General features: G+C 42.7%; 3 protein-coding genes across 3 annotated transcripts; all 3 read right to left on the minus strand.

Annotated features, from left to right (window-relative positions):
* Positions 1-1,127: 1,127 nt before the first annotated feature.
* Positions 1,128-3,112, minus strand: EAE98_001784 (uncharacterized protein; the record flags this gene model as incomplete). Its single annotated transcript, XM_038949403.1, has 3 exons — positions 1,128-1,557; positions 1,706-1,847; positions 2,162-3,112. 3 exons carry the CDS (start codon positions 3,110-3,112, stop codon positions 1,154-1,156), a joined length of 1,497 nt encoding a protein of 498 aa, XP_038814388.1. The 3' UTR covers positions 1,128-1,153.
* An 809-nt stretch (positions 3,113-3,921) lies between these two features.
* On the minus strand, positions 3,922-5,549 carry EAE98_001785 (uncharacterized protein; the record flags this gene model as incomplete). Its single annotated transcript, XM_038949404.1, has 4 exons — positions 3,922-4,564; positions 4,615-4,990; positions 5,039-5,134; positions 5,183-5,549. The coding sequence occupies 4 exons, from the start codon at positions 5,547-5,549 to the stop codon at positions 3,922-3,924; spliced, it is 1,482 nt and encodes a 493-aa protein (XP_038814389.1).
* A 4,253-nt stretch (positions 5,550-9,802) lies between these two features.
* EAE98_001786 (uncharacterized protein) lies at positions 9,803-12,187 on the minus strand (the record flags this gene model as incomplete). The annotated part of the gene is made up of 1 exon (XM_038949405.1): positions 9,803-12,187. One exon carries the CDS (start codon positions 12,185-12,187, stop codon positions 9,803-9,805), a length of 2,385 nt encoding a protein of 794 aa, XP_038814390.1.
* Between the last annotated feature and the right edge of the window lie 255 nt (positions 12,188-12,442).

A 12,442-nucleotide genomic window follows, 5' to 3' on the forward strand; every position in this document is an offset into this window, starting at 1 on the left:
TCATGATCTGCCAAGTCTTTTCTCTTCACAATTTGCAGATTCATGACACGTTAGAGATTTTGCGCATGTCGTTCTACCATAGAATTTCAGGTTGTTTCGGGTCAACACAGACCGCAGTCCGCGGGGAAGATATGCAAGCTTAGGTGCCTAGCCACCTGAGTTAATTGCATTGTTAGCCACTCTGGTGCTTACCTAAGTTTATCCCTTTACCAACCTGATCAGATTTCAGAAAAATGCTTGCCATATTCTCTTAGGTCATCAACAATGTCCAAAGCAGTTGCTGTGGAGTTGCTGGAAGCTTAGACATGTCGTATATTGGGGCTGTCACTCTAACTGGTGTAAAGCCCCAAGACATGGGCATGTCTGTCACAGATCCCACCAGACCAAACCAGCAGAACTCTCGAGGCTTACGCTTGATCACTGGACCTACCTCTGGCTACGATTTAATTTTTCCTTTCCAAACTATAAAAGCTAAATATAGTCAAGGGACTCATAGCACGAACCTTGAATTGTTCGATTGGGTTGTTGAGGTAAGTGAAGAGCTCGCTGTGTTGAATGCGCAGCGGATATCTATTAATGTGATTAGGTCTCGGGTATCATATTGTATAAGCCAATTGTTACTGATCTTAAACCCTCAAAGGTACAAAGAAATCTCTGCCTTACTATATTGAATACCTGTATACTCAGATGCTATAGCTTGACACGACTGAATATCCTGCTCAAAATACTTCATCATTCTTACCCAGAAGCTGCGGAAAATAACAAAAAGCTGATATTTCTTAGCATTAATGTCACAGATAGTCAAACTTGTGGCGGAAACGCTGGAGTTGAAGGTTTTTTAAGTTTCTATCTTTGCAAAGTATTCCACTCATACACCTTGAATATGTAAGATGGTGTCACCGAGATTCCTCTTTTAGTAGTATGCTGCTTCAAGTGAAGCTAGTGCAAGTTTCGCAACAGATACGGACGTCCTAGTGTTGAGAAGTGATTGGTATTTCACGCTCAAAATTTGCACAGCTAGATTGGTCGAAGGATTGAGATTGGAAAAACGACAGCACCTTCAACTTCTTGGTGATCGGTTGGTAATATTGTGAACCAGTCGGCTACAAATGGGGAGTTAAAGATAACTGGGAAGCAAACTTGAAAGCAACATTCAATGGAAACTTTTCCACGATGAAGTCTCGTTCAGAACCCACCACTCACGCTCCACGACATCATCATTCCTTATCTTACCATCCTTCATCTCATTCTCCGCCAATTTCCCTCTCATAATCTCTACCGCTCTTTCCCCCTCCCCAATCTCATCATATCCCCATATCGTCTCCGCTATCCCCCTCACTTTCTCCCCTATAAGCGAAAGATTATCAGAAATAATAGGATCTTCCATATCAAGCATCCGACCATAATAGTTAGCAGTAGATACAGCGTTTGTCGCGCGCGGCTGTCGGATTTGTGTGTATGCTGTGAACAGGGCGCGGAGATTTGAGCTGGCGCCGGAAGAGTGAGAGGTGGTGGGGAGGTGCGAGAGAAGTTTTGTGAGGATGTATACGTCTTCGACTAGGTGGGGGTGGGGGTTAGTATTTGTTTTTGTAGGTTAGGATGGATATAGATAGTGTGGTTTTTTGGGAAATATTAAGGATGGAGGATACACAGCGTTGGAGAGTGTAGAAGAATATTAGCTGGGAGACAAAAAAAGGAAACTTACTACCAAGACCAGCTCCCTGTCCAAAATGGGGAGCAGTGGTGTGAGCAGCATCGCCGATGAGAAGGATAGGTAGAGTGGGATGGTGAAAGGTCGGAGCGGGGGGATGGTAGAATGTTGCCCAGTAGGAAGGGGATTTGATGAGCTATGAATGGAATGTTAGTAGTTTTTTTTATCAGAACATAGATTTGGGGTAAAGGGGAAATAAAATCGGGAAAGTGAGATCCTGTGAAATGGGAACTAATATCGAGTTTGAGATGTATGAGATCGGGTAGAGGTGGATAAAACATCGCCATCGAGAGATACATAAAGGGGTCGAGGTAGTTTGATGAATCGAATGTAGCCGAAAAATACAACGACTATGGGTGAAATCCACAAAATAAAAATCGCAAGGAAGATATACCAAAAAAAACGCATCTCAAATAAGCAAATAAAAAAATCCAACCACCATCCACTTACCCTCATAATCCCCTCCACATCATCCCCCCACCTCCCATCCAAATAATCTCTCTCCAGCTCCTCCCCCACATTCTCCCTCACCCAACCCCCCTCCCAAACCCCCTCCTCCCGATTCGCAAACGCAACAATATTCATACTCTTCCCTCCCTCCACCGGAAACGAAACCACATGTCCCCCATGTCCCAAATAGAACATCCTCTGATCCGCTTTTTCTCCTATCCTCGCTCTCGCTTCTTCCATTGGTATTAATCCTCTATATGCTATTTTCCCCGTAAACCGTGCTTTGAGCGCTTCGGCATTGCAAGTCGGTGTGATTACTATATCCCGACAGAGAGATTTGACGCCATCGGCGCCGATTACTAGGTCGGCGGTTGAAGTTGTACCGTCTTGGAATTGTAGGGTGACTTTAGAATTTGGATGATCGGAAATAGAATGTACATCAGAAGTAGATGATACAATCCCAGTCAAACGCTTCCCAAACCGAACATCGCACGAAGAAGGAAGAAGTTTGATCAGAATATCCATCAAAGATCTTCGATGCGCGGTACTTTGACCCTCTCTCCCCTCTTTCATGCGTACCTGTGCGATTCGCTTTCCTTCCCAATTCTCACCGGCTATTCCTTGTGAATTTCCGACTTTGTCGCCCACTACAAAGTCCCACCATACGTCGTCTTCGCCCCAGTTCGCAATCGCTTTGTAATTTTCCCAGAATTCGGGATGGAGAAGTTTCATAATTCGATGGCCGCTAGCGCCGAATCCAATACCGGCGCCGATTTCGGAATAGTGTTGGTGCGATTCGTAGATGGTGTAGTGGAGATGAGAACGCTGGTGCGATGGGAGGGCGGAGATAGAAAGTGCAAGGGTGAGGCCTGTTAGTCCGGCGCCGATTATAGCGATTTGAAGAGGCTCGCTTGGTTCGAGGGCTGGCGGAACCGTGGTAGAGCTCGTCATGATTGTCGGAATAGGAATTGCAGCTGGGGATGGGATTTTGATTTTGGATATGAATAATGAAAGAAAAAAGGAAGAGAAAATGAGACGTGGAAGTTATAATGTTTAGTATCCGGGGCTGGAATCTGACAAGATGATGAGTTAAAAGCTGGTGACGTGCTAGAAAGAGGTAGGTAAACTAGACACCGATTACTGAATATGGATCACACTCGCGTACCAGCACACAATCCGCAGATTTGTAAACTCAGAAAATGATTCAAGATAATTTCATGGTATTCAAAAAACATGGTAGCTGGGTGATATTATATAGAATTAGACACAAAGATACACTAGAAGCCCCACTGCAACACAAGCTCGTAGAGATAGAACGCTAAAATGCGTGTTTCAAATCTTCGTGATGGTAACCGAGAAAGAACGAATGAGCTTTGGAAACAGTTCCGACGGTTACATTACATTGAGTACGTCGAGTAACCTCGGAAGTAAATACGAAACCGTCAATCTCAAGGGTCTAGCAACTTCCGAAGTACAGTGAAATTTAGGTGGGACGTAGAAAATTCCATGCATCGAGCTCAAAGAAAAGTATCTGACTAATAGAGTGTCCTTCAATAACGCCTTGTACCACCTAGGTACCTGAAGGTGAAAAAATGATGTGTAGAGGCGTTCCCACTACTAAGCGAAGAATTCCTTCCGTGAATTTTTGCGAGTCGGGAACTTTCTCAAAGACTTCGACTCTACAAAACCCTTCCACCATGTAAATTTTATGATATCACCTGTTACTTCAGTACCGCTGAATACCTCACTCAATTAAGCAATCAGTAAGTATATCTGAAAGAAGGGTGCATATCCCCGAGCGCGTCGACATCCTCTCTCTCCAACAAATAATCCCTTTTACCAGCTGCTCTAGCCCTATTCTCCATCCACAAAAAGAATGCATAGATAATCAAGAGAACCGCAGCACAACAAGTCATCCACACAATGGTTGTATATCCCAACACAAAAGATGGTGCCTTAGTACTTGCAAAGCAAAGAGTTGACGCTAGACCCCCCAGATTCCCAATGCTGACCTGAATTGCTATCGCGATTCCCGTCTTGTACGTTCCAGCAACGTTGTTTGGTAGAATTGTCCATATTATTGGTACAGCAATGTAGATTCCACAAGCCAGAAGATACACCGCTCCATATCTAGTATGCGCATTGACACGATCTTCATTAAGTAAGACTACCGCACCAGCTATGATCATAACGTATCCAAAAAGAGCGAATACTGTACGATGTTTGAAATGATCAGATAAGAATGAAGCTATCAATGAAGATACTGCTGCTGCAACAAAAACCGGAATACAGAGAACCTGTACGTGACGAGGATCCTGATGAGCAGAAATGCCAGAAACAATAGTTGGTGTAAATATTCCGACGCTAGCAGACGTCATAAATGTAAATGCGAGAATTATGCCACTAAGATTGATTAGTTTAGAACTGTCTGGGAAGTTGGGTGGATTGTTTACGCTACATATATCTTCCAATCTTTTAAACCCTTAATGAGTCTGTGTATGTCCAACTTCTCGCCCTTCGGTTCAACAACCCCTCCTTGCTTGATTGCATCAGCGAGCAAAGCCTTTTCATCGTGGGACATCCATTTTGCCTGATGCGGCCAAGTTGGCATGAATGGGTAAGCAACAACTGCCACTGCAACAGTAATACACCCTTCGATGATGAAGATCCATCTCCAGCCATTATACCCACTGGAAGTATTGATACCAGCAATAGCAAATGCAAGTAGTCCAGCAAATGCGGTTCCAAGGGCATTGCCAACCATCAACATACTTAATCTCCATTGCATTTCATACCGAGGATAATATTGACTCAGGATAAAGACACTTCCTACAATTGTGTTAGAATTTTCGCTAAACGGATGGTTGTCGAAAATACCTGGTATGAGTCCTGTTTCGAATAACCCCACAAAGAAACGCATGGCATAGAACCCCGCAAGATTTGTGACAAGTCCCTCTCCAATAGCTATGACTCCTATATGATGTTAGTTATGCTGGGGAAAGATTGGGAAGAGACTGCAACCTAGAAGGAAGGTTTCGCCAGTAATAACGATTTGTGGTGTGCTAGCTTTTAGTAATGCATTGCACGGAATGTCGAAGACAATAAAACAAATGACGACGATGAGGAGAGCCATGTTGAAATCGTCCCCTTGCATTTGAAGATCCTCCTGAATGCCGAAGATGTTTGCGCTTCCGATATTACCTCGATCAACGACAGCGACTATCCAAAGAGTAAATAAAGCTGGCAAAACATGAAGATCAATTTTCCAGATTAATTTTCGATATTCTTCTGGAGAAAGCGGTATGGGAGTCGGTGAGGTTGGAGAGCATAATTTAAAAACTCCTTGGTTCACATTATCCCCATTGGTTAGTTCCGATGCCTTCTCCATTATCATATGTTTTCGCTATTCCGTGAAGGATTCGCGAATACTTGTTGAAAATTGAGATCAAAACGAAGGTCAAAAAACAAGAAGGATAGAGTAAGTGCTAGGTGGATTTGCAGGATAAATGAATTGGAAATCGCAGAGCTTGGGGAGTAGCTGGTACTTGAACGGATAAAACTTGTCAGTCCTCAACAAAATAAGCTGTGACCTGCTTGCTATCAATTGTATCGAGTGAGTAGAGGTTTTATTGAGATCAAAATCGCGTACAAGTCAGAAATTCAAGCCATTTTAACCTCTGCTTGAAGCTGTCAAAATTGTGAAAATCCACGCAGAAGTCTTGTGTGAATTGAAAAATTGAAAGTAGAGATCCTTTTAAAATACTCAAGATTCTGCATCCCAAGTATAGTTCGCGATCCCGTTTTGAGTATAGTCAAAAGTATTAACTTCTTTCGATAGCATACCTTCACTGGAAGGAATCTCCCCATATATCTGCATGTCATAATCTCACCGTCACTGAAACTTATCGAAAGATATGTATATTTCTATTTGAAAATGAGCGATTGTGTAGATAGTCTCATCACCCATTATAGATATGAGATGGTGATCAAGGATTAGATGATTCTTGGAACAGAATGTACCAGAGCATATCAGCGGGAGATGCGGCTGCTGTTTCACCGGACGTTCGAATCTGAGCTGTTTTCCCTCTCGCACGAAACAGTATTCAACCGTTTTTACAGTTCGTCTCGCGCTTAAGAAAGTTTGAGCTTGGATAAAAGTTGTTGGATACGATATAGAAATAAATGATCGAAGTGATTGTCTGATGAAAGCTTCGCTCTAACATCGTTCCATATCAAACTTTCGAGGTCGTCGCTGGAACCTTATGTCCAAGGATTATTCAAGTGATAGACCGGATCGTCACTTTAGTACAGATTTCGCACAATATGCTTTGCCAACATGTGAAACATTACCTACCCTCGAGCTACCGATCAATAGCTTTGACGTCAATCTATCTTTCAGGGAAGTTTTTGTAAGGTTATGTGGTGGATTATATTTTTTTGTAGGTGTGAGAATAGCTTTCAAATACAGCTCGTTTTATTACTAAGCAGTGCCAAGGGTGCGTGATTAGTTAGCGAGTATTTGTTATCCCCTAGAGTGCTAGAGATAGGCTCCGAAAGTGGTTTATATGATATATTTTGAATGATAAAGCTTTATTGAATAGAATAGATATTTTAATTGTTTTTTAGTTATATTATTTATAATATAAAATATTAATTTCAAATTTGAATTTTTTATAATTAGAAAAAAGATCAAAGATTAAAAATTAATATATATAATAATACTCGAAATTTTAATATAGAAATAATATTGATTGAATTTTATATTAAAAAAATAAATACAAATATTAAAATAAATTCAGGAAATCCTAATGGTTTAATTGGTTGATAAAATCCCTGTTAAGCGACGGAGCCCATTTCTGACATTCTAGGGGATAGGAAAGCGAAAGCTTCTAGATCTAAGCGACAACAACACACATTCAACCGCGACTTTGGTCACAGAACACAACAACTCTCTTAACGAACAATCCGACATGCTGATACAAACCCATCCGAATTCCTGATATACAATACACCATCTTCCTTTCCTCACAGGATCGCTGAGGATATCAATCTCGCACTAGACAACCAGTCAAGTCATGCAAGTAAGTCAGTCTATTGCTGGAATCCTCACAATCGCCCAATGGATGTCACGAAACGGGATATTCATCATCACCAATATTTCTCTCCCTCTCGTCTTTGAATTTCTCATTCTTATTGTACTATGATATGTGAATACCTTCCAATTCTCAAGAAAAATTCGAAAGAAAGACCACCGACATGTCCGCCCACATGATCGGTCCATAATCATCAATCGTTCTGGTAAACTCCACAAATTGTTCAAACACCAATATTCACACTTCAGACTTCATATTTCCACAAGACTTAATGACCTACCTACCTACCTACCTACCTACATAAAGCAAGATTCCTATTTACCTAGTTTCACAACGAAAAAAGTCAGGATATTCTCAAGAACAAATGATAATTACAACACCAAAAAGTACCCTGAGCTAGGTACGATTCAGGAAGTTTACGGATCATGAAATATCATCCATCCCAACTGGGGCCCGCTCGTGAAAATCTAATCTAGCAAGAGGAATTTTTCATCTTCAAAGTCTCATTTAATCTTACCATAATTACCATAATGACCTTTTCAAAATCACATTCCCAACACTTCTTCAAGAACTGAGGTCCTCACACCTCTCCCCCTTTCATTTCCTACAATATGATTGATTTACCAACCTTCTCAATCTTCAACAAATCCCCAATCCCCAATGCCAGGTAACCTTAACAAACTATCCAAACCATCCCATTTCAGTTCAGTTCAGTTCCGCTCAGCTCAGTTCAACATAACTAGGTAGCTACCACCACGCAACACAGCACACCATTATCAACATCAACATCAACATCAACATCAACCCCATCCCATCCCATACCATCCCGCTTTCCACAGCAAACAGCAAACAGCAAACAGTACTATAAATAACAAAAAAGAAAGTAGATAGATACCTATATCGTAGAGATTCCGATAACTCTCGTATTTATTCTATACACATATACATATCTGAGTAATTAGAACTATATACCTAGGAGGTGCACATACAGATTTCTGAAATCTCCGCAGAACCTCTCTCTACCTCTCCTATTCTCTACCTCTCCTATTCTCCCATTTCTACTTCCTCCACTTCCTCCAATATCAATATCAATATCAATATCAATATCCATCATGAACCCATCTACCACCTACCACCTACCACCTACCACCTACCACATCACCACATCACCACATCACCAACTACTCTCTCCTCTCTCCTCTCTCACACACGCGACGAGAATTTTACTTTTTGATAGACATATAGTATAAAGTGTATGGAATCTTATTTCATTCATCCATCCATTCATTCATTCTTGACCTATCCATCTACCTAGGTAGGTACTATTCACAAATCTACTATTCACATAACTATCCCATTTAACTTTTCACTTCATCACCTAGGTATCTACCTACCTACTCAATGTTCCTTTGAACATCAATCCATCACTCCCCTCAATCACTCATCCATCCACACCCCAAAAATATATCCATCTATCCATCCTTCTCTCGCATTCGCATTCTCATTCTCATTCTTATTTTATATCTTCAACAATCTGATCCAATCCACATGAAAAGCCAACCCAACCCAACCCTTAAAACTCATATCACATATCTCATATCTCATATTCTCATCTCCTTCTTCCTCCTTCCCCTGTCCTCTCTGTCTTTTTCCCCCTTCCTCAACCCCTCTCAAACCCTCTCAAACCCAACCCCTCAACCTCCAATCCCCCCCAAAACAGAATCAAATTCAAATTCAATATCAAAAACTCTCAAAAACAATACTCAATACTCAATACTCAAAAAAACCACACCATACCTTCCCAACCCCGGGTATATATGCAAAGCCAAAGCCAAAGCCAAACCAAACCAAACCATGCAACATGCAATATGTAACCCCAATCCACACCAATGAAGAACCCCCCGAAAAGCAAGAATGAACTAAAAAATGCAAATGAAAATACCACTCCAATGCCTTGAGACATAGATAAACGGTACTATAAACATAGAAAGATCCAACGTATGACTCTAGAAGACAATAAAAGAAACAAAGCAAGAAAAAGGGGAAAGGAACAAAAACATCACCACATCACCTCGCTCACTGAACATCCAACCACGAATATCACAAATTCACTTACACCATCCCATAAAGCGTCAAAACATAACATAACATGAATTCGTCTTGCAAAACAACATCGATCACCAGGTATTCGAATTGTAAGCCACTGACTGAGTAATCCAGATAACGTTGAAGGTAAATGTTTGTTGAATATTCATTCCTATTTACAAAATAAAGTGTTTGTGTATAAAATAATCGGGATTTCGCATCCAGTTCCAGTCAAAAATTATCCATGGAAGTTACAAGCGAAGCCGTCTCGTCGTCGTTTTCTTCGATCGATCGATCACGGGTTCCCGATAGGCTTTCTTCCAATTCCTCTCAAACTCCAGAAGAAGGGGGTATATCTCATCTAAAATAAAACACTCTTCTACCAGAGAGAGGAAAGAGAAAGCCTGACAGTTCAAGAATAGAAAATAGTAGTTATAATGTGCTTTTTTCTTCCGCAATAGATTTATGCAGAAAGCATGTATGGGTCATTAGTACCCGTCTTGCCAGCCATGAGTAATCCCAATTCACGCATACGTTCAGCTCCCTTGCCAGGTTGAGGTCTACGCTCTGGTTGAGCTTTACGTGCACGATTGGCGCAATGCTTTTGATAAAACTTCTCCTTTCGTCTTTGTCGCTTTTGCTCAAGACCTTTGACAATGTCGATTGCTCCTCGTAATGGTCCATCACCATCATCCTTTGCTGCGATCTCATTGGCTGCAGCAATGCGATTGGCAGTATATTGACGACAGAAGGCATTTGGTGTACGAGGAAGAGACTTGGTGTGGGTCAATCCTGGTCTAGATCCTAAAGGTGCGAACTTGATTGGCCTACTTCCGCTTCCCGAAGGTGATCCAGGAGGAGAGTGGATTGCACGTGCTGGTGGTGGAGATCGTAAACGTTTTGGAGATTCATTGCCAAACAACTTGCGGGGAGGAGGTGATTGAAGACGTTTCTTTGGTGGTGGTGACTGAAGACGTTTCTTGGGTGGTGGAGATCGGAGACGCTGCTTGGGAGGTGGAGAGCGAAGGCGTTGTTTTGGTGGTGGAGAATGTAATCTTCTTGGAGAGTGACCAGGAGATTTACGAGATCTTGAACGACGACGTTCCGAGTCAGAATCTTCAAACTTTCCTTGCATCCAAACATGTTCGTCACTCTCGATTGTCTTTGCGGCATCGTCTTCCTCATCTTCTTCATCCTCGGGATCAGAGGTTGGGAAAGATGGATCAATATCTTGAGGAGTCGCGATGTGCTTGGCATATTTTCTGGCTGTCATGCAAGAGACGTAAGCATCTTCAAGAGGACGATCCTCATCAAGTGTTCCACAAACAAAGTCGGTACTATCAGGGAGATCTGGAGTTCCCGGGCGGATCTTAATGCTGTGAGTCTTCTTTGGTCTTCGCTTTCCTCTCGACAACTCTCTTATAGGAGCTTCACCGTTAAGGGATTCGATGGATGATGCTGATGCAGTACGGTTTGCAGAGGCACGATAAGTGCTGATTTCAGTGTTGATGATTGGGAAGCGAGCTTGTTCCAATCTGCCAGGTGTCCAGAAATTAAAATCACCTTCGGTATCGTCTTCGTCATCGGAATCAGCGAAACCCGCTTCGTTATCGGTCTCATTTCCGTCTGTGAAATCCTCATCAGAGTACACACGATCAGTCTCATCATCCTCATCATCTTCCTCATCCGAGCCATCTTCGTTATCGGAGTCGTTTCCATCATCAAATTCGTCGTCGTCATCTTCCTCCAAAGCTTCTTCCTCTGCTTCCGACCCAAGTCTGCGGATCTCAATCTCTTTGGCAAGGGTATCGTTGATAGTGATTCGGGCCTTGGGGACTTCTTCATCTTTGCGGATCCAGTCATCCTCTTCTAGACCTTCACTGCAGAATTCGTGGAATCGGGCGGCTTCAGATTGTAGATCCTTTTCACCGGCAATGACATACCTTGGCTTACATCTAATTGCAACAGGACTCTGAGATGCACGTCTTACAGTACCTGTGGATTCGCGATGAGGACGAAGAGAAGATGTCGGGGTAGGTCTAGGTTTTCTAGAAGTAGATGGTGATCGACTCGAAACGCGTCTTCGTGCTGGTGGGGTATCTGCCAGAGCGAGTTTCGAATAAGATGTTTTTTCGGTGATTTCAGCCTTCTCTACCGGCTTTTCCGCGTGCTTTTCTGTGGGCTTGGAAGGACAAGCAAATTTAATGGTACATTTGCGTCTCAAAGCTTCGACAATAGGAGCTGCGGGTTCAAGAGGCTTCGCGACGGCAATCGCCGTTGGCTTGGGAGCGGGGTCCTTCTGCGCACCACAAGCGAAACTAATACAACGTTTCTTTGGAGCGGCCACGAGGGGTACCACTGGTGCTGCTTTCGGTGAAACGTGGAGTATTTCCGCGTGGACTGCGATGATTGGATCGGCCACTTCATGAGATACGACTGGAGCAGGTGGAGGATATGCCGATTTCCGGCCCATCGAATAGTATGATGTATTTGGGAAGGGTGGGCTAGGTGTATTTGTGCGAGCAGGACTTGTAAAGCCTCCATCGCTGGTAAGCTCGGCGGTAGATGCGAGACTGGCTGTGCTCATCAAGGATCGTCGGCGCATTAGGTCGGTGGTAATATGTATTTCGGATTTTTGTATCTCGGGTTCTGTGATATGTAAACCTCTTGTGATCAGGGACTCGGCGCGATCAGTTTTAGGACGAATGGGAGCTTTGGTGAATTCCTTGGCCTGTAGTTCAGGAGGTTCATCGACATCTGCAGGTATTATTTCTTCGTCGCCAGTTGTCGACGTATTTGAAGTGGACGTCGCTTGTGGACGCCACGTTAAAATATCTTGCCCCTCCATGGTAAAAATGGGATCGTGATTGGGCTTTGATGTGAATGTATAATTAAGTAGGTAATATAAGTAGGATCGAGTGTTGGAATATGGTCGTTTGGGAAAGGGTCGTTATATGTAAATCGGAAAGTGGTTTCCGAGGTGGGTGCAAGACCTCGAATTGAAGAAAAAAGGTCGCGGTTTGTGGTTGAAGATGGTGAAATTGGAATGAAGTGAAACAATCGAGTACTCTTTAGAAGCCTCGGTGTATTGGAAATTGGTAAT

Source organism: Botrytis deweyae (assembly GCF_014898535.1).
Source record: "Botrytis deweyae strain B1 chromosome Unknown BDEW_003, whole genome shotgun sequence".
In the NCBI taxonomy this organism is placed as follows: Eukaryota; Fungi; Ascomycota; class Leotiomycetes; order Helotiales; family Sclerotiniaceae; genus Botrytis; species Botrytis deweyae.